The sequence below is a fragment of the Oncorhynchus nerka genome, linkage group LG3, assembly GCF_034236695.1.
Source record: "Oncorhynchus nerka isolate Pitt River linkage group LG3, Oner_Uvic_2.0, whole genome shotgun sequence".
Taxonomy (NCBI): Eukaryota; Metazoa; Chordata; class Actinopteri; order Salmoniformes; family Salmonidae; genus Oncorhynchus; species Oncorhynchus nerka.
In genome coordinates this window covers 71730527-71753357 of record NC_088398.1, presented here as the reverse complement: position 1 = coordinate 71753357, position 22831 = coordinate 71730527, and the positions used below count along the sequence as shown (strand labels likewise).

The 22831-nt window shown below is 47.4% G+C and overlaps 1 protein-coding gene across 1 annotated transcript in view; it reads right to left on the bottom strand.

The window, feature by feature from the left end:
• Positions 1–293: 293 nt before the first annotated feature.
• Positions 294–22831, bottom strand: part of LOC115113082 (AF4/FMR2 family member 3-like) — a 68686-nt gene continuing 46148 nt past the window's right edge. The window contains 13 exon segments of the mRNA XM_065015286.1: positions 294–3026; positions 3416–3609; positions 3738–3787; positions 4335–4428; positions 10091–10162; positions 10244–10380; positions 10628–10691; positions 10872–11132; positions 11306–11820; positions 12734–14803; positions 17644–17663; positions 17666–17844; positions 22524–22561. Of these exon segments, the coding sequence (XP_064871358.1) occupies positions 2905–3026; positions 3416–3609; positions 3738–3787; positions 4335–4428; positions 10091–10162; positions 10244–10380; positions 10628–10691; positions 10872–11132; positions 11306–11820; positions 12734–14803; positions 17644–17663; positions 17666–17844; positions 22524–22561 (3816 nt within the window). The 3' untranslated portion in view covers positions 294–2904.

Sequence of the window (22831 nt, the reverse complement as noted above, 5' to 3'; positions counted from 1 at the left end):
TGAGGCTTGCCATAGCAGTCTTCCTTTTCTATTGGTGGAAAGGGCAGCAGTAATAAGTGATGGACAAAGAATAATTAGCTATCAGACAACCTATTCAGAGAAAGCAAGAAAGGTGTGGGGGTCAGAAAGAAATAGGCTAGGGAGTCAGTCAGTCAAAGACAGGGAGAGGTGTAGGAGAGGGGGCAGAATGAGAGATCTCTCCATGTTGGCTAGGGAGTTAAGAGCAACAGTCTGAGCAGAAATGGAGCTAGGCCTATATAACTGGAATACACACACACACACATCTACATATGGAAAGTTGAGTGAGACAAATATAATTTTGGAAATATCTGAGAGATCACTAAGTAGAAATCTATCTGGTTCATCATCAGATAGATAAAACATCAAGAATACCTTCCTAATATCCAGTTTGCCCACAGAACAGACTCAATTCGTCAGGGAAGGAACTCTACAAGATGTCCAAAGCGTTCCACAGGGATGCTGGCCCATGTTGACTCCAATCCTTCTCACAGTTGTGCCAAGTTGGCTGGATGTCCTTTGGGTGGTGGACCATTCTTGATACACATGGGAAACTGTTGAGCATGAAAAACCCAGCAGGGTTGCAGTTCTTGACACAAACCGATGCGCCTGGCACCTACTACCATATCCTGTTTAAAAGCACTTACATTTTTGTCTTGCCCATTCACCCTCTGAATGGTACACATACACAATCCATGTCTCAATTGTCTCAAGGTTTAAAAATAATTCTTGAACCTGTCTCCTCCCCTACATCTACACTGATGGAAGTGTATTTAAGAAGAATCGTCAATAAGGGATCTTAGCTTTCAGCTGGTCTATGCCTATACCGCTCATCCATATATGGATATATTCTCATTCCATACCTTTACTTAGATGTGTGTGTATTAGGTCGTTGTGGAATTGTTAGATTACTTGTTAGATATTGCTGCACTGTCGGAACTAGAAGCATAAGCATTTTGCTACACTTGGATTAACATCTGCTAACCATGTTTATGTGACCAATAAAATGTGATTTGATTTGGTTAGTCTGTCATGGAAAGAGCAGGTGTTCCTAATGTTTTGTACACTCACTGTACACATTCTGCTTCAATAAACAAGGGGATAGACCCCTACATACAAATTGCAATATCAAAAAGACATTTATGAAACACATTTTGGTATGTAACTTTTGATAACCACATTAGACGATGTTATAAATAATAATTTTGCAAAACAGGAACATGAATGCTGGCCAGAAAATCAACATCTAAATGCTCTAGTTTTGATATTTTTGTAAAAATGAATGGTCTGACACACACAGTGCACATAAAAAGTGAAAGGTATCTCAAAATGTCCTTAAAAAGGCCATCACATAGTGGAGTCATAAAACATAAAAGCAAAGCTACCGGTAACTTGATCCACCCTTTGGGATGAGTGGTCTGACAATCCAAAAGAAAACTCAAAATCCCAACTTCACCTTTCCCATGAAGAATCCATGTGTCTTGTAAAGGCTCATGGGAAATGTAGTCCAGAAATGCAGTCCAGGTCTCTTCCCACTGGGCACAAACTGGTTGAATGAATGTTGTATCCACGTCATTTTAACAAAAACAATCAATGTGATGACGTTGAATCAACATGGAAAACCGATTGGATTTGTAAAAAGTAATCAACGCAAGGGAATTTAGTCTTTTTTCCAACCTAAATCCAATAACATGATGACATTTTTTGTTTATTCACGTTGAATTCACGTTAGTAGACAACTCAACCAAACGTAAATCAAAACTAGTCATTGAACTGGCGTCTATGCCCAGTGGACAGGAATTGGCTTTTTGAGGAAATGGTCACTGGTTACCACAGTGGCTTTTTGCAACGGACGCTAGTTAGAGTTTTACTGTGGTTGAATGCATTGTATTCAGAAATGTAGTCCAGGTCTCTGGATCTTTTACAGTCTATGTTTTGTACAGTAGAAGAATCATAAAGTCCTCGGTGGTGCACTGAGCCATGTTTCTCTTAAAATGTCCTTGTTAGACAGTTTTTGTGTTTGTTTCATCATCACATGTGGCACATTTGGCAAAGCAGCAAGTTTAAAAGCTTTAAATCCATGTGGCACTTTGTAGATCTGCACTGACAATCCGAACAGGAAGAGGAAAGAGATACCAAGACAGTTCGCTCTGCTTCATTGTAGGAATAACAACACCTTCCCCCAATCAAGATAAACGCACAAGGTAAAGCGTCAGCACTGTTTATAAATCCAAGCCATCATTTACGGTACATGCTGAGAATTGAAGCATAATAATAATCCTGACGACGTGGAATGCAGGGGGAATCCTCCCCTTATAATCACACTGGTTGTGTCCCTCTCTCCCTCCTGCCACTAGCCCACGCTGATCCTGACGACGTGGAATGCAGGGGGAATCCTCCCCTTATAATCACACTGCTTGTGTCCCTCTCTCCCTCCTGCCACTAGCCCACGCTGATCCTGACGACGTGGAATGCAGGGGAATCCTCCCCTTATAATCACACTGGTTGTGTCCCTCTCTCCCTCCTGCCACTAGCCCACGCTGATCCTGACGACGTGGAATGCAGGGGGAATCCTCCCCTTATAATCACACTGGTTGTGTCCCTCTCTCCCTCCTGCCACTAGCCCACGCTGATCCTGACGACGTGGAATGCAGGGGGAATCCTCCCCTTATAATCACACTGGTTGTGTCCCTCTCTCCCTCCTGCCACTAGCCCACGCTGATCCTGACGACGTGGAATGCAGGGGGAATCCTCCCCTTATAATCACACTGGTTGTGTCCCTCTCTCCCTCCTGCCACTAGCCCACGCTGATCCTGACGACGTGGAATGCAGGGGGAATCCTCCCCTTATAATCACACTGGTTGTGTCCCTCTCTCCCTCCTGCCACTAGCCCACGCTGGCACTGATGCGGATCCACTGCAGACCCTGTCTGGTGTACTGGACTGCATGAGCAATACTACTGTGGAGAGTCAATGGCCCTGACAGTGTATTCAGGTAGTTAAAGAACTCTGGAGAGAGGAGAGACAGAAAGAGGGAGAGAGGGAGAAGGATATAGAGAGAGAGAGAGAGAGAGAGAGAGAGAGAGAAAGGGAGAGAGAGGGGGAGAGGAGAGAGTTAGATCAAATCAAGTAAAGCAATGAAACCTAGTATCAACAGCCTGAGCTCTCAACTTGCCAAAGCATGTGAAAATAACAATAAACAAAAATGAGGCAAACAATCAGAAATCCATAGTAAATATTACACTCACAATAGTTTAAAAAATAATAGACAATAATATAACATGTTAAATGTCTATGTACACTGTTGAAACAATGTTCACATTCTCTCTCTCCAAAAAGCCACAACTCTCATTTCAGTCCATCTACACATTGCCTAATAATGGGTTAGTCTCTCTCACCATTGTTGTCTCTGACCAGGCTTTCTGCTAGCTCCCAGTACTCATAGCTGTATAGGACATTGTTGGTGATGTTCAGGTGGTTTGCTGCCATCTGGTGGATACGCAGGGGAATGTTGATGAGGGAAGAGGGGGAGCTGCCCAGGGGGAGGGCTGAGGGGCTGGGGGAGAGAGAGGAGGGAGGCCCCCCTGTGCCCCTGTGGATGAGAACACCACAATGATGCTTCACTGGGGCGAATCAAATCAACCTAATACTATATACACATTCACAAATACATTGCAGAGATTTAGAGGGAGGAAATAAGAGAGGGAGAGACTTCCTTACTTTCCTGAGCCGCTCCAGATGGGGGGTGTAGTAGGCACTTTGGGAGAACTCTGGAACGAAATAAAACGCATGTTTACAATCTATCAAATTTCATTCGAATACATCTGCGTTTAATTGTATCACACCAAATGTTGGTGCTGGTGAGGTTTGTACCTTAAAGTAGTCCACTAGAGCTTTGGAGTACTTCAGGGTGAGGGAGAGGATAAGGGTGAGGATGAGGTTTGTACCTTAAAGTACTCCACTAGAGCTTTGGAGTACTTCAGGGTGAGGGAGAGGATAAGGGTGAGGATGAGGTTTGTAACTTAAAGTAGTCCACTAGAGCTTTGGAGTACTTCAGGGTGAGGGAGAGGATAAGGGTGAGGATGAGGTTTGTAACTTAAAGTAGTCCACTAGAGCTTTGGAGTACTTCAGGGTGAGGGAGAGGATAAGGGTGAGGATGAGGTTTGTAACTTAAAGTACTCCAGTAGAGCTTTGGAGTACTTCAGGGTGAGGGAGAGGATAAGGGTGAGGATGAGGCTTGTACCTTAAAGTACTCCAGTAGAGCTTTGGAGTACTTCAGGGTGAGGGAGAGGATAAGGGTGAGGATGAGGCTTGTACCTTAAAGTACTCCAGTAGAGCTTTGGAGTACTTCATGGCTTGGTCCTTCTTCAGACGAAACATCTGCCAGTACAGGAGAGCAAGGCACCGGAAACTAGGGAACACACACACACACACAGCCACACACAAACACACATTTGAAATACCTTATTTGAGTCCACAAATCCCATTACAGTTGAGAAGGATTAAAATATTCAAAGGACACAGATATCCAGACACTTATGGATACAGAAAGCACCTTCTTCTCCATACAGCAAGCTGCCTATGACAGCTGACATGGAGCAGTACCTCACTACTCAGCTAACAATTGTAAGGAGGGAAAACGTTTTTGTAATGTTTCCCGTGTAGCTCTCCGTATATATCCAAAGGCCAGCCGTGGCACTTGACCACACGACTGAACAGTAGTCAAGGTGTGACAAAACTAGGGCCTGTAGGACCTGCCTTGTTGATAGTGTTGTTAATAAGGCAGTGCATTTCTTTATTATAGACAGACTTCTCCCCATCTTAGCTACTACTGCATCAATATGTTTTGACCATGACAGTTTACAGTCTAGGGTTACACCAAGCAGTTTTAGTAATCTCAACTTGCTCAATTTCCACATGATTTATTACAAGATTTAGTTGAGGTTTAGGGTTTAGTGGGTGTTTTGTTCCAAATACAATACTTTTAGTTTTAGAAATATTTAGGGCTAACTTATTTCTTGCCACCCACTCTGAAACTAACTGCAGCTCTTTGTTGAGTGTTGCAGTCATTTAAGTCACAGTAGTAGCTGACATGTACAGTGTTGAGTCATCCGCATACATAGAAACTCTGGCTTTACTCCAAGTCAGTGGCATGTCGTTAGAAAACATTGAGAAAAGCATGTTTTGGTGGCAAAGTTAGGGGATCATTCACTTAGTGTCAAACAGAACTGATCTAGAACGTGGTTACAATGTTCTCAGAATATACAACCTTAATGTTCTAGAAGCGTTTTATGTGACTTTACATGTGTCCAGTTCTCTGAGGGTTAGGACAATATTCCATCAATGTTCCACCAAACATACTCAGAACATAGTTGGCATGTTGTCAGAATGTAAGATATTAATGTTCTAGACACGTTTCATGAGATGTTGCAAGAGCATTTGTGTGTATCAGTTGTCATGGCTCCCGACTGGCGCAGTGGTCTAAGACACTGCATCACTGCAGTACCTGGTTCTAATCCAGGCTGCATCACATCAGGCTGTGATTGGGCGGCGCACAATTGGCCCAGCAATGTCCGGGTTTGGCCGGGGTAGGCCGTCATTGTAAATAAATAAAAAATCTTAACTGACTTAAATAAAGTTCAAATAAATAAAAGGACGTCACCTGATGGTCCCAAAGAAACATTCTCCCCCCAAAACAATTTTCATGACAGCTTGTTACGGTTGCCAAGCAATATCAAGACCTTGACTGAAGAACCACTGATCCAATCACAGCTCTTTTAGTCTGTTGGCAAGCTTAGGGATTCTCGTACACAGTGCTTCACCTTACATGTTCGACACACTTGATGACATTGTGCATGTATACAGTAATTATTATCCAACATGTCCTCAGGTTGGATTTGAACTCACAACCTCTTGGTTCACAGCATTCAGATTTTCCTGCTACACTGTTGGAGTTAATATTTGATTTGACTATTCTATCATGGAGTTGATTTACTTATTTCAAGGGCTTTCTGTAAAGTTTAATATTGGTGGGGCATATTAACCTGGTTTAATGACACTCCTCAATCACTAGGATCAATCAAATATTTTCTTGAGTGTACTTTTACCAGAGCTGATATTTACTTCAAAGTGCATTCATCCTATTGCTTCCACATATCCAGTTGTTTTAGATCTGAACAAGTGCCTAGGGAGGAGGGGTTAGGGTTTATTCTGGACAGGGCCTAAACTATACTGCCCCAATAAGCACATGTCCTAGAGCAGTGATCATCAACTAGATTCAGTCACGGGAGGATTTTTTTTTTTGAGCAGATGGTAGAGGGGTCGGAACATAATTACAAATATTTTGTAGATGGCAAATTGACTGCAAGAAGCCCAAACAGAGATAATATTTGACTTAAACATAATCATGTCAAACCTTTCTTACATTTGTTTCTCTACTATGCGTGGGAATATTTTAACAGATTTCTTCATGTAAAATCACTTGGAGCTGATATCCTGGTGTTTATATAGTCTTATGTCCAATAATGAAAATTCCCCAAAATAAAACGTGATTGTTTTTTTTCTCAGAAAACTTGGGGGGCCAAATTAAACCACCTGTGTGCCAAATTGGGGAACCCTGCTCTAGCGCTATACCTTATTGGGACAGTGGTTAGGGTGCTTGTCATTGGTGCTGGTGGCCTGGGTTTGAGTCCTGATAGGAAAGTAACCCGACTCTCACACTCTTAGCAATATACAGTATGTTAATGTAATTATTTGGCCACGGTTACAACACATCTATTTTATCTAATAGAAATTAGTTTCTATTTTCGAATCGGTAGAATTCAACATAGCTGAGCATCTCAAAGAGAACTCTATTGTCTTTATGGAATTCACACCCACACATACAGAACCATGTAGAACAAACATTAGAATCCAGATTAGAATCACATCAACTCTCGTCTAGCTGTAACATTGCTAATATGTGGTCGAAACATAGGCCAGGGGTAGTGTTGCTTCTGATAGAAACATAGGCCAGGGGTAGTGTTGCTTCTGATAGAAACATAGGCCAGGGGTAGTGTTGCTTCTGATAGAAACATAGGCCAGGGGTAGTGTTGCTTCTGATAGAAACATAGGCCAGGGGTAGTGTTGCTTCTGATAGAAACATAGGCCAGGGGTAGTGTTGCTTCTGAAAGAAACATAGGCCAGGGGTAGTGTTGCTTCTGATAAAAACATAGGCCAGGGGTAGTGTTGCTTCTGATAGAAACATAGGCCAGGGGTAGTGTTGCTTCTGATAGAAACATAGGCCAGGGGTAGTGTTGCTTCTGATAGAAACATAGGCCAGGGGTAGTGTTGCTTCTGATAGAAACATAGGCCAGGGGTAGTGTTGCTTCTGATAGAAACATAGGCCAGGGGTAGTGTTGCTTCTGATAGAAACATAGGCCAGGGGTAGTGTTGCTTCTGATAGAAACATAGGCCAGGGGTAGTGTTGCTTCTGATAGAAACATAGACCAGGGGTAGTGTTGCTTCTAATAGAAACATAGGCCAGGTGTAGTGTTGCTTCTGATAGAAACATAGGCCAGGTGTAGTGTTGCTTCTGATAGAAACATAGGCCAGGGATAGTGTTGCTTCTGATACAAACATAGGCCAGGTGTAGTGTTGCTTCTGATAGAAACATAGGCCAGGTGTAGTGTTGCTTCTGATAGAAACATAGGCCAGGTGTAGTGTTGCTTCTGATAGAAACATAGGCCAGGTGTAGTGTTGCTTCTGATAGAAACATAGGCCAGGTGTAGTGTTGCTTCTAATATAAACATAGGCCAGGTGTAGTGTTGCTTCTGATAGAAACATAGGCCAGGGGTAGTGTTGCTTCTGATAAAAACATAGGCCAGGTGTAGTGTTGCTTCTGATAGAAACATAGGCCAAGTGTAGTGTTGCTTCTGATAGAAACATAGGCCAGGGGTAGTGTTGCTTCTGATAGAAACATAGGCCAGGTGTAGTGTTGCTTCTGATAGAAACATAGGCCAGGTGTAGTTTTGCTTCTGATAGAAACATAGGCCAGGTGTAGTGTTGCTTCTGATAGAAACATAGGCCAGGTGTAGTGTTGCTTCTGATAGAAACATAGGCCAGGTGTAGTGTTGCTTCTGATAGAAACATAGGCCAGGTGTAGTGTTGCTTCTGATAGAAACATAGGCCAGGTGTAGTGTTGCTTCTGATAGAAACATAGGCCAGGTGTAGTGTTGCTTCTGATAGAAACATAGGCCAGGTGTAGTGTTGCTTCTGATAGAAACATAGGCCAGGGGTCGTGTTGCTTCTGATAGAAACATAGGCCAGGTGTAGTGTTGCTTCTGATAGAAACATAGGCCAAGTGTAGTGTTGCTTCTGATAGAAACATAGGCCAGGGGTAGTGTTGCTTCTGATAGAAACATAGGCCAGGTGTAGTGTTGCTTCTGATAGAAACATAGGCCAGGTGTAGTTTTGCTTCTGATAGAAACATAGGCCAGGTGTAGTGTTGCTTCTGATAGAAACATAGGCCAGGTGTAGTGTTGCTTCTGATAGAAACATAGGCCAGGTGTAGTGTTGCTTCTGATAGAAACATAGGCCAGGGGTCGTGTTGCTTCTGATAGAAACATAGGCCAGGTGTAGTGTTGCTTCTGATAGAAACATAGGCCAGGTGTAGTGTTGCTTCTGATAGAAACATAGGCCAGGGGTAGTGTTGCTTCTGATAGAAACATAGGCCAGGTGTAGTGTTGCTTCTGATAAAAACATAGGCCAGGGGTAGTGTTGCTTCTGATAGAAACATAGGCCAGGGGTAGTGTTGCTTCTGATAAAAACATAGGCCAGGTGTAGTGTTGCTTCTGATAGAAACATAGGCCAGGTGTAGTGTTGCTTCTGATAGAAACATAGGCCAGGTGTAGTTTTGCTTCTGATAGAAACATAGGCCAGGTGTAGTGTTGCTTCTGATAGAAACATAGGCCAGGTTTAGTGTTGCTTCTGATAGAAACATAGGCCAGGTGTAGTGTTGCTTCTGATAGAAACATATGCCGGGTGTAGTGTTGCTTCTGATAGAAACATAGGCCAGGGGTCGTGTTGCTTCTGATAGAAACATAGGCCAGGGGTCGTGTTGCTTCTGATAGAAACATAGGCCAGGTGTAGTGTTGCTTCTGATAGAAACATAGGCCAGGGGTAGTGTTGTTAAAAGGGCAATCTGGGGCCTCCAGTGTGGCGCAGTGGTCTAAGGCAGTGTGGCGCAGTGGTCTGCCAGTAGAAATCCTGGTTTGAGTCCAGGCTCTGTCGCAGCCAGCCGCGACTAGGAGACCCATGGGGTGGCGCACAATTGGCCCAGCGTTGTCCGGGTTGTTGGTGGATCGATTTATTTAGAAAGAAAGCAATGCACATTTGAACACTTGCTTGTAGATTTGCTGTAGAGGTTATGATCGTGCCAACGTGCACTATGTCCGCTCACACACACGCCAGTCCCCTTCAAAATGTCAACAATGGTACAGGGTTTTGATCGGAATCGATTTCCACGCTGATGATTGGACCAGGATCTACTGCACTGACACTTGGACAGGGACGAAACGCACAGACATAATACTTATATCACAAGAGAGAAAAGTAGGCTAACTCAACCACAAGGGAATCCGCTCTGGAAAATGAATAACCAACTAAACCATTTTTGCATGAAAAATGCTAGAGCAGGGGGTTTAGGTTAGGTCCTTTTCTTAAATACAGTCTCGACCTAATGTTGAATACGCAAGCAGATTTGACAAAAACAAATCAGGAATATGAGAGAAAGCCATGGGGAAAGCTTTGGGAGATTGTGGGGTGTGGTAGAGGCCTAGAAAGATGCTGGTTGTATAGAGTATAGGCCTAATTTCATGTCATTTTGTTATTTCTGAAACACATAAATAGACCATATATAGTTAACATTAAATTGAATACTTAAGATGCCATAGATTTTCGGGATCTTATTAAATGGTTTATGTTCTATAATTCAGCCAATATTCTTCCATTATGCAGCTGTTACTGTATATTGATCAGAACTGTATTTTTGACCTTTTATACATTTAGACGACTGTTGTTAGTGACGTACTTACCACAGTACGGCCAACTGTTTGTCTTCCTGTCTGGCCCCAGGACCAGAGTGGTTCTTCAGCCTCATGGCATACCTGACAACCCCAGAGGATCACTGTTAAAGTGGGTGTATGTATGTATGTGCGTGTGTGTGTGTGTGTGTGTGTGTGTCTCACCTGATGAGCTCTACCGTCTCTGTGTACATGGTATAGGGTGACTTGTCCTCCAGTGGTCCCTCCTCCATAGCTTTGCCACACTCCATGAAGGAGAGAGCAGCATCCACATAGTTCACTGCTTTCCCCAGCTTATCTACCTGAGATAGAGACATTTTGCAAGTGATATGTGAGATAAAAAAGATTGGGAGAGATGAGAGCTCTCTCTAGCCACTTAATCAAGTAATTTCATGACAGGGTCCTTATTTTAAACCAGCTGTAAAGTTGTACTAATTGTCCTAGACATCTTTAAAACATTTGTAACGGTCCTATTTCAGTGTTAGAACAGTCCCTCTGGTCACGACCCAGTCCTGACCCAGTCATGACCCAGTCCTAACCCAGTCTTACCATGGCATCTGCACGGTGCTTCATTCTCTTGGCCTCATGCATGTAGTACTCAGCATGGTGTGGGCTAGATAGGGATGGAGAGAGAGAGAGAGAGAGAGAGAGAGAGAGAGAGAGAGAGAATAGTAAATGTCAGACACATGTTACTGTGTGACAGCTACAGACTGCTTCTGGTGGTATATGTTGGGCTGTAGAATGTGGTCATGAGGACCAAAAGGGGTCTAATTTTAGTCAGTCAGTCACTCACGGTTCATGGTTGAGTACAGTTCCTCTCTGGCTCCCTGCCCGTTGTAAAGGAGGTCCCCAGGATTCACACATGTGTGGGGGCTTCCCTGACACACCTACACACTCCACCTCCATCTTAGCATGGGTCCTGGGCACCTCACTGTTTGTGTAGTGCTGCACTGGGGGCTGTGTTTTGATGGGAGGCTTGGTGGGGTCCGGGGTGTCAGAGAGAGGGGACAGGGGGGACAGTGGCCTCTTACTGTCTAGGTAGTCCTCCAAGAACCTGCTCACACATACACCCCCCCACCCAAAGACACAGTCAGTACTTTTTACAGTCTGTATGCCTGTTTTATGTATGAGTGGGTATAAGTGTTTATGAGAGTGTGTATAAGTGTTTATGAGAGTGTGTATAAGTGTGTATGAGAATGTGTATGAGAGTGTGCGTTCCAGTCTCACCTGTTGTGTCTGGCATCTGTGTGGGGGTCTAGACATCTGTTAGCTGTGTGGGCTGAGGGGCCGTTGGTGTTGGAGTTACTCCGCTTACTCACTCTGTTAGCTGTAGACTCTGTGTGGGCTGAGGGGCCATTGGTGTGGGAGTTACTCTGCTTACTCTCTCTGTTAGCTGTAGACTCTGTGTGGGCTGAGGGGCCGTTAGTTTGGGAGTTACTCCTCTTACTCTCTCTGTTAGCTGTAGACTCTGTGTGGGCTGAGGGGCCGTTAGTTTGGGAGTTACTCCTCTTACTCTCTCTGTTAGCTGTAGACTCTGTGTGGGCTGAGGGGCCGTTGGTGTGGGAGTTACTCCTCTTACTCTCTCTGTTAGCTGTAGACTCTGTGTGGGCAGAGGGGCCGTTGGTTTGGGAGTTACTCCTCTTACTCTCTCTGTTAGCTGTAGACTCTGTGTGGGCAGAGGGGCCGTTGGTTTGGGAGTTACTCCGCTTACTCTCTCTGTGGTGCTGGATTCCATTCTCTGACTAGGAAGAAACACACACATTATAGTTGAACAACGAACACCAGGCCACTATAGTTCTAAAGCAACAGTGATGGACACCAGGCTGCTATAGTTCTAAAGCAACAGTGATGGACACCAGGCTACTATAGTTCTAAGGCAACAGTGATGGACACCAGGCTACTATTGTTCTAAAGCAACAGTGATGGACACCAGGCTACTATTGTTCTAAAGCAACAGTGATGGACACCAGGCTACTATTGTTCTAAAGCAACAGTGATGGACACCAGGCTACTATAGTTCTAAAGCAACAGTGATGGACACCAGGCCACTATAGTTCTAAGGCAACAGTGATGGACACCAGGCTACTATAGTTCTAAAGCAACAGTGATGGACACCAGGCTACTATAGTTCTAAAGCAACAGTGATGGACACCAGGCTACTATTGTTCTAAAGCAACAGTGATGGACACCAGGCTACTATAGTTCTAAAGCTACAGTGATGGACACCAGGCTACTATAGTTCTAAAGCAACAGTGATGGACACCAGGCTACTATTGTTCTAAAGCAACAGTGATGGACACCAGGCTACTATAGTTCTAAGGCAACAGTGATGGACACCAGGCTACTATAGTTCTAAAGCAACAGTGATGGACACCAGGCTACTATAGTTCTAAAGCAACAGTGATGGACACCAGGCTATTGTAATTCTTCTGAAGCAACACCACGGATTTCAGGGTATTGCAGTTCTGAAGCAACATCACCAGAGATGTAGTGGAGAGTAAACAGCATTTACCACTACATCACAGACACCAGCCTATTGTATTTCGGAATCAACAGTGACCTCAGGTCTCAGTAAAGGGTGACATTAATATTCCATGATAAACTAGCTACAGTACAACTACCTTGTTTACACAGAAAAAGAGAAATGTGTGTTACCTTCCGTTTCCTCCTGCTGTCTCCTCCCTCTGTCTCTGGGGTGTACAGGTGTCTCATGGCCTCTTTTTGCTTGGAAGAGGAAGAGGAGGGGTGTTTGTGAGAGGCTGGGGTGTCTGTCGTAGTATCAGGCACTCTGCTGAGCAGGGAGAGGTTTAACTGCACCACCAGATTCCTCAGGCCTCGGTGTGAGGATGGGGCTTGCTCACTACGCCCAAATGGGACCAAGGTGTAGAGTTTCTGCTTTGCCTGGCTCTGCGGCCCGTGGGCTTGGTTGGATGTGGCAGTGGGGTAGAGCACTCCTGGCCTGGTGTCTGAAGGCCTCCCAGGGCCCTGGTGCCCTCTCCTGGGGATGGGACGCTGGCTGGACGTGGAGTCGGCTGGGACTTTGGCGACGTTGGGAGGCAGACTGGGCTCCGAGTCGGACTCTGATGAGGAAGATGATGAAGAAGAGGAATCTGTGGGAGGGATGACAGGTGTGGGGGAGGAGGGCGGAAGGGAAGGGTCCGGCTGAGACTCTCTCTCTTCCTCCTCACTCTTCCTCCTCCTCTTTTTCTTAGTCCCGTGGCGTTGTGGATCAATGGGATTGCGGTGTCGCTCGCTGTTGGTGTGAGGTCTCTGCTTGGGCTGGACCGCCTGCCATTCACCACTCTGCTGCTGCTGCTCCTTCCTCCTCCTCCTCTTCTCCTCCTTCTCTCTCTCCTCCCTCCTCCTCTTTCTCTCCTCTACGTCCTCTTCCTCCTCTGAACTCTGGACCCAGGGGCGTCTTAGCAACTTATCCTCTGCCAGTCTTCTCTCTCCCTGTTTCTCCCCTGGCCTCTCTCCCTGTCTCTCTACATTACACCGCCCTCTTCCCTCTGCCTGCCTGTCTGCCTTCCTGTCTGCTGCCTGGGTCTCTCTCCGGTTGTCCACCTCCCGTTCTCTCTCCCTGGATTGGGGCTTCCTCTGTGGAGGCTTTGGGTGGGGAGCAGGGTTCTCCCGGGACTTGACTTTGGGTATAGGACTGGGGCTGGATCTAGAGCTAGGCCCAGAACCAGCTTTGGAGATCGGCCGAGAATGTGGCTTGGGACTCGATTTGGAACTGTGACCAACTCTGCTGCTGGTCTCTCTGCTAGGGTCTGCGGGAGGTAAGGTCTTGGCCCTGGGTGTGGGACTGGGACTGGTACTGAGGCTGGTTGTCAAACTAGGCCCAAACTTGGGCCTGGGTTTGGAGTTGGAATTGTGGCTGAGTCTGCTACTCTCCTTGGGCCTTTGTCCAGAGGTTGTTAGTTGTTGGCTGGTTTTGAGTGCTAGGATGGGGTTGTGTTTCAACCTAGGCTGAGAATGAAGCCTGGGACTGGAGTTGGGACTAGGTCTGGGTCTGTGGCTCGGCTCAGTGCTCAGCGCAGGGGCTGCCTTGGCTGTGTTCTTGGGAGTGGGAACAGATTGGCTCTGTTTGGGTTTAGGCCTGGAGCCGTGCTGAAGTGGAGGCTGGGGAGAGGAACTGTGCCTCAGTTTGCTCTTGGACTCAAAGCTGGGAGCAGGTGCGATCCTGATTTTGGGTCTATGGCTCGGGCTGGATGTTAAGCTAGGCCGCGTGAGAGGCCTGAAGCTTTCCTGATGAGGACTCCGAACCTGAGGATAGTGACGGGAGCTAGACTGAGTAAGGCTGGGACTAGGACTCTTAGGGGGGTGTCGGGGTATGGGGCTAGGGTCGCGGTTGGCTCTGGGGCTGAGGCAGGGACTCAGACAGACACTGGGGACCGGGCTAAGGATGGGGCTGTGTCTTGGGCTGTGGCAAGGACTGGGACAGGGGCTGTAGCCAGGGCTAGGCCGAGGGCTAGGCCGAGGGCTATGCCTGGGGCTGTAGTTAAAGTGTGGGCTGGGAACAGGGCTCTGGCCGGGGCTGTAGTCCTCTCTGGTCCCCCAGGATCTGGCTGGAGACGGGGCTCTGTGGGGGTCTGGGGAGGGCGAGCTGTGTTCTGTAGCTCTCTGGGTGTGGTCACGGTTGCTGGAATCCCAGGAGGAGGATTTTTTTCGGACTTTCTTCAGCCACTTATCCAGCTGCCACTGAGTGGTGGGGGGGTGATCTGTCTGAGAAAAGAGAGGAGGATGGAGAGGGATGACATATTTAAGGGGAGAGGGATGAGTAGAGAAACAGTCCAGTAGGAACAGCAAAGGAGAGGGATCATGCTTTTTGTGAAGAACAAGTCAGGTTGACTTTGATACATTCACATTGGTTTTAAACACTAACTTCCACTGTCAGTAACTTGCAGAAAGTCATTGAACTATATTCAATGAAAACAGGGGTTAAGCCAAAAACAACAATCTTCCTGAGCAGCAAGAAACACTATTTATAAATATACAGATGAGCTTTTCCCCACAAAATATTGATATGTTGAATGGCCAGTGCAATATATATATATTATTGTTTTTAAAGAAAACTACATGTTTAATACAGTTGTGTAAGGAGGGGAACAGGAGGGAAGGAGGAAGAGAAGGATCTGTCGTTTGCTCACTTCTTTCTGTGAAGAAAGAGAGAATTCTGAAGGGGAGGGAGGGATAGAGTACGGAATGAGAGAGAGGAGAATGAGAGAGAGGAGAATGAGAGAGAGAGGAGAATGAGAGAGAGGAGACAGAGAGAGATGAGACTGAGAGAGAGAGGAGACTGAGAGAGAGAGGAGACTGAGAGAGAGAGGAGACTGAGAGATAGAGGAGACTGAGAGAGAGAGGAGAATGAGAGAGAGAGGAGAATGAGAGAGAGAGAGGAGAATGAGAGAGAGAGAGGAGAATGAGAGAGAGGAGAATGAGAGAGAGAGAGGAGAATGAGAGAGAGAGAGGAGAATGAGAGAGAGAGAGGAGAATGAGAGAGAGGAGAATGAGAGGAGAATGAGAGGAGAATGAGAGGAGAATGAGAGAGAGAGAGGAGAATGAGAGGAGAATGAGAGGAGAATGAGAGAGAGAGGAGAATGAGAGAGAGAGGAGAATGAGAGAGAGAGAGGAGAATGAGAGAGAGAGGAGAAGAGAGAGAATGAGAGGAGAATGAGAGGAGAATGAGAGAGAGAGAAGAGAGAGAGGAGAATGAGAGAGAGAGAGGAGAATGAGAGAGAGAGAGGAGAATGAGAGAGAGAGAGGAGAATGAGAGAGAGAGAGGAGAATGAGAGAGAGGAGAATGAGAGAGAGGAGAATGTGAGAGAGAGGAGAATGAGAGAGAGAGGAGAATGAGAGAGAGAGGAGAATGAGAGAGGAAGCAACAGTGACAGGGGTAAATGATAGATTCCCTGAAAAAATATGACACACTGGAATATTTCAAAACACACAACACACTGAAAACCATACAAACAGTACCCACATTTCTTACTCACAGTCCCAGCTTCATTCTTATCACCACTGTCAAAACTGCAATTTTCTAAACTGCTCTAATCTATACTGCACACGTACATTAAGACAACGCACTGTCAAAACTACCACTCGTTCAACCAGAGTCTAAGAAGACCAGTTTTAAAAACAGTGGCTCCTTCTTCAACCTTCCTTCCTTTTCTACTTTCTCTGGAATCTACACACATGTGCCCTGACAGACGATAACCCCCCGCCCACACACACACATGCTGTTTATTCTGCCTAACAACTCACTCATTAATCAAGAAAGAATAGAAGAGCTTTAAAAAGAAGAGGATATACTCACTGGTGGAGGGTACAATTACTTTCCTACTCTCTAATTGTTTTCTATTTTTTCCTCTCTCTCTCTCTCCCCCCCTTCTCTACCCTTCTCTCTCCACCCCTCTCTCCAGTAGCTGACCAGAGCTAATTTAAACTACTCCTCTACTCAACCACTGCTCTCCTCCCAGGTCACGCCCCCTCCCAGGTCACCCCCCCTTCCCCTCACCCTCTTTTCCAGAGAAGACACTGCATCTCTTGTACCCTCTCTGTCCCCTCCCTCCCTGTCTCTAACTGGAGCTCTGGAGCGCTACCCCCCCCCCTCACTCCTCCTCCTTGGGAGACACTATAACGCTCATTCGCTCAACGTAGATGAAAAACACATGGGGCTCCCACCCCCGCACCACCACTCTCACTCCCACCTCCCACCACCTCTATAGGGGCCTGATATACTGCATGAATAGAGCCAGCTATGGTCATACACAGACACACAGGAGCTTCCATTCATACAGACAGGAGAAGCAGGTTTATCCTACTCAGCTCTCTCTGCATAGCTAACCTACACCCCCAACTGCTGTCCCCCTCCATTGACAATACCCCCCCCCACACCTCTCTCTCCCTCTCCAATTGAGAGAGAGAGTGGTCTGTCTATAAGCAGTGGTGTAAAGGTCCTTATAGGTCTCTCTCTACTGGGCATTTACATGCTTGTAACTCACTGCCAATGAAACTTCCATTTTAAAGTTGGTCTTACCTTTACTTTAGTGTAAGAGTCTGCTGTTGGTTATTAGTGTGGGAGAGACTGTCATGCTAACTACGTACTAACGCAATGTTAGCATGAAACCGAATCTCCGGGACTCCCAACTCCCATGGGCTTTCCTCTTTGGGACTGGGCTTGTTCACGTGACGCCCAAACTCTAATTCCTACAGCAACTCCCCTCACCCTGCACAACCCTCCCACCCCCTGCCTCCCCTCCCCCTACATACCCCTCCCCTACCCCCCTCTCCCTGCATACCCCTCCCTGCCTCAACGAGAGAGAGAGAGAGAGAGAGAGAGAGAGAGAGAGAGAGAGAGAGAGAGAGAGAGAGAGAGAGAGAATTCTAAATGGGAGAGAGAAAAAGGGGGAGGTAGAAAAAAGTGTGGAAGGGGCTAAAGGGAGAGAGAAAAATCTAGAAAGAAAGAATGAGAAATGCCATGAGAGAGAGAGGTAGCTAAAGAGAGAGAGATATGGTATACAGACAGACAGCAGTGTGACAGACAGTGATCGTGGTGGTACTACCTCCTCGGTGCAGCCGAGGACTGAGCGTCGGTGGGTGTCCCAGGATCGGAGTGTGTTTCTGGGCTGGGGCTACGAAGGCGCTGGCTACTGCTCTCCTCCGACTCACTGGAGGAGTCTGAGCCTGAAGAGTCTGAGCCTGAAGAGTCTGAGCATGAATGTCTCACCCTCCCACCATGTGTGTGTGTGTGCTGTTCCGACAGACTGTCAATCAATAAACACACACACCAGAAAGGGGTCAGCTTAGACACAGACACACACACACACACACACACGGGCACGCACAAACACGCACAGTTGCACGAACACACATACAGTACAAACAATTTGTGGACGCTCAAACTCATTGGCCCTCTTCATTGGTCACTATCAGTGTGCGTCTGTTTAAGAGTGACCAGGAGAAAGATAACATGGATTGGTCTACCATCCAACTGTCACATTCCACACCTTCATATTGCTTCCTGAATTAGAACAGGTGTAGACTTTACTGTGAAATGTTGACCTACGAGCCTTTCCCAACAACACAGAGTAAAAAAAAAATCACTAAATAAAAAGGAAATAGTAATAAAAGAACAATAACGACGCTCAATCTAAGGGGTTCCGGTAACGAGGCTCTACCCAAGGGGTTCCATAAACGAGGCTCTACCCAAGGGGTACCGGTAACGAGGCTCTATCCAAGGGGTACCGGTAACGAGGCTCTATCTAAGGGGTTCCGGTATCGAGGCTCTATCCAAGGGGTCCGGTAACGAGGCTCTATCCAAGGGGTTCCGGTAACGAGGCTCTATCTAAGGGGATCCGGTAACGAGGCTCTATCTAAGGGGTTCCGGTAACGAGGCTCTATCTAAGGGGTTCCGGTAACGAGGCTCTATCTAAGGGGTACCGGTAACGAGGCTCTATCTAAGGGGTTCCGGTATTGAGGCTCTATCCAAGGGGTACCGGTAACGAGGCTCTATCCAAGGGGATCCGGTAACGAGGCTCTATCTAAGGGGTTCCGGTAACGAGGCTCTATCTAAGGGGTTCCGGTAACGAGGCTCTATCTAAGGGGTTCTATCTAAGGGCTCTATCTAAGGGGTATTGAGGCTCTATCTAAGGGGGGTACGAGGCTCTATCTAAGGGTTCCGAGGCTCTATCTAAGGGGTTCCGGTAACGAGGCTCTATCTAAGGGGTTCCGGTAACGAGGCTCTATCTAAGGGGTTCCGGTAACGAGGCTCTATCCAAGGGGTACCGGTAACAAGGCTCTATCCAAGGGGATCCGGTAACGAGGCTCTATCTAAGGGGTTCCAGTAACGAGGCGCTATCTAAGGGGTTCCGGTAACGAGGCTCTATCTAAGGGGTACCGGTAACAAGGCTCTACCCAAGGGGTACCGGTAACGAGGCTCTATCTAAGGGGTACCGGTAACGAGGCTCTATCCAAGGGGTACCGGTAACAAGGCTCTATCTAAGGGGTTCCGGTAACGAGGCTCTACCCAAGGGGTACCGGTAACGAGGCTCTATCCAAGGGGTACCGGTATCGAGGCTCTATCCAAGAGGCTCTATCCAAGGGTAACGAGGCTCTATCCAAGGGGTACCGGTAACGAGGCTCTATCCAAGGGGTGCCGGTAACGAGGCTCTATCCAAGGGGTACCGGTAAAGAGGCTCTATCCAAGGGGTACCGGTAACGAGGCTATATCCAAGTGGTACCGGTAATGAGGCTCTATCCAAGGGGTACCGGTAACAAGGCTCTATCTAAGGGGTACCGGTATCGAGGCTCTATCCAGGGGGTACCGGTAACGAGGCTCTATCCAAGGGGTACCGGTATCGAGGCTCTATCCAGGGGGTACCGGTAACGAGGCTCTATCCAAGGGGTACCGGTAACGAGGCTCTATCCAAGTGGTACCGGTAACAAGGCTCTATCTAAGGGGTTCCGGTAACGAGGCTCTATCTAAGGGGTACCGGTAACGAGGCTCTATCCAAGGGGTACCGGTAACGAGGCTCTATCCAAGGGGTACCGGTATCGAGGCTCTATCCAAGGGGTACCGGTAACGAGGCTCTATCCAAGTGGTACCGGAAACGAGGCTCTATCCAAGGGTAGGCTCTATCCAAGGGTACCGAGAGGCTCTATCCAAGGGGTACCGGAACGAGGCTCTATCCAAGGGGTAGCGGTAAAGAGGCTCTATCCAAGGGTACCGGTAACGAGGCTATATCCAAGTAAGGGTACCGAGGCTCTATCCAAGGGGTGAGGCTCTATCCAAGGGGTACGAGGTAACAAGGCTCTATCCAAGGGCTCTATCTAACCGGTAACGAGGCTCTATCCAAGTGGTACCGGTAACAAGGCTCTATCTAAGGGGTACCGGTAACGAGGCGCTATCCAAGGGGTACCGGAAACGAGGCTCTATCCAAGGGGTACCGGTAAACAAGGCTCTATCTAAGGGGTTCCGGTAACGAGGCTCTATCTAAGCGGTACCGGTAACGAGGCTCTATCCAAGTGGTACCGGTAACGAGGCTCTATCTAAGGGGTACCGGTACTTGAGGCTATATCAAGGGTAGCGGTAAAGAGGCTCTATCTAAGCGGTACCGGTAACGAGGCTCTATCCAAGGGGTACCGGTAACAAGGCTCTATCTAAGGGGTTCCGGTAACAAGGCTCTATCTAAGGGGTACCGGTAATGAGGCTCTATCCAAGTGGTACCGGTAACAAGGCTCTATCTAAGGGGTACCGGTAACGAGGCTCTATCCAAGGGGTACCGGTAACGAGGCTCTATCCAAGGGGTACCGGTAAACAAGGCTCTATCTAAGGGGTTCCGGTAACGAGGCTCTATCCAAGGGTACCGGTAACGAGGCTCTATCAAGGGGTACCGGTAACGAGGCTCTATCTAAGGGGTACCGGTAACGAGGCTCTATCCAAGTGGTACCGGTAATGAGGCTCTATCCCGAGCTCTATCCAAGGGTCGGTAACGAGGCTCTATCCAAGGGTAACAAGAGGCTCTATCAAGGCTCTATCCAAGGGTACCGGTAACAAGGCTCTATCCAAGGGGGGGCTCTATCCGGTAACGAGGCTCTATCCAAGGGCTCTATCCGGTAACGAGGCTCTATCCAAGGGGTACCGGTAACGAGGCTCTATCCAAGTGGGTAACGAGGCTCTATCAAGGGGTACCGGTAACGAGGCTCTATCTATCCAAGGGGTACCGGTAACGAGGCTCTATCCAAGGGGTACCGGAAACGAGGCTCTATCCAAGGGGTACCGGTAAACAAGGCTCTATCTAAGGGGTTCCGGTAACGAGGCTCTACCCAAGGGGTACCGGTAACGAGGCTCTATCCAAGGGGTACCGGTATCGAGGCTCTATCCAAGGGGTACCGGTAACGAGGCTCTATCCAAGGGGTGCCGGTAACGAGGCTCTATCCAAGGGGTAGCGGTAAAGAGGCTCTATCCAAGGGGTACCGGTAACGAGGCTATATCCAAGTGGTACCGGTAATGAGGCTCTATCCAAGGGGTACCGGTAACAAGGCTCTATCCAAGGGGTACCGGTAACGAGGCTCTATCCAAGTGGTACCGGTAACAAGGCTCTATCTAAGGGGTACCGGTAACGAGGCGCTATCCAAGGGGTACCGGAAACGAGGCTCTATCCAAGGGGTACCGGTAAACAAGGCTCTATCTAAGGGGTTCCGGTAACGAGGCTCTATCTAAGCGGTACCGGTAACGAGGCTCTATCCAAGTGGTACCGGTAACGAGGCTCTATCTAAGGGGTACCGGTAACGAGGCTATATCCAAGGGGTAGCGGTAAAGAGGCTCTATCTAAGCGGTACCGGTAACGAGGCTCTATCCAAGGGGTACCGGTAACAAGGCTCTATCTAAGGGGTTCCGGTAACAAGGCTCTATCTAAGGGGTACCGGTAATGAGGCTCTATCCAAGTGGTACCGGTAACAAGGCTCTATCTAATCTAACAAGGCTCTATCTAAGGGGTAACGAGGCTCTATCCAAGGGGTACCGGTAACGAGGCTCTATCAAGGGGTATCCGGTAAACAAGGCTCTAAACAAGGCTCTATCTAAGGGGTTCCGGTAACGAGGCTCTATCTAAGCGGTACCGGTAACGAGGCTCTATCCAAGCGGTACCGGTAACGAGGCTCTATCTAAGGGGTACCGGTAACGAGGCTATATCCAAGTGGTACCGGTAATGAGGCTCTATCCGAGGGGTACCGGTAACAAGGCTCTATCCAAGGGGTACCGGTAACAAGGCTCTATCCAAGGGGTACCGGTAACGAGGCTCTATCCAAGGGGTACCGGAAACGAGGCTCTATCCAAGGGGTACCGGTAAACAAGGCTCTATCTAAGGGGTTCCGGTAACGAGGCTCTATCTAAGCGGTACCGGTAACGAGAGGCTCTATCCTCTAACGAGGCTCTATCCAAGTGGTACCGGTAACGAGGCTCTATCTAAGGGGTACCGGTAACGAGGCTATATCCAAGGGGTACAGGTAACGAGGCTCTATCCAAGGGGTACCGGTAACAAGGCTCTATCTAAGGGGTACCGGTAATGAGGCTCTATCCAAGCGGTACCGGTAACGAGGCTCTATCCAAGTGGTACCGGTAACGAGGCTCTATCTAAGGGGTACCGGTAACGAGGCTATATCCAAGTGGTACCGGTAATGAGGCTCTATCCGAGGGGTACCGGTAACAAGGCTCTATCCAAGGGGTACCGGTAACAAGGCTCTATCCAAGGGGTACCGGTAATGAGGCTCTATCCAAGGGGCACTGGTAATGAGTCAATGTGCAGGGGAACGAGGTAGTCTAGGTAACTACAGTAAAGGTAGTCAAGGTAACTGCGGTAGTATGTACATGTACTGTGGGTAGGGGTAAAAGTGACTAGACAATCAGGACACACACACACAATGCATTAGACACATCTAGTACCTATTGTTACCAGTCCAGGAGGCTGACTGCTCAGGGTCCTAGTAGAGAGATGACAGAAAAGGAGACAAGAGAGACTGGCATCATTCATTAGCGTGTAACCATGAACAAGTAGTGTTAACCCTGTGCTGCCCATATTGACCTGCCATTGGATAGGTGAAAACAATATGTGACCCGTTTCAGGAAACTAGGTGCATGTCACTACTTCACAGGAGAGCCGTTTGAACGTAAACTTTTTTTAAATTCAAAATGTGCTTTTTTAGCAGAAATGCCGTCTCGATCTTGAAAACATTCATGTGCCTTAATTACAA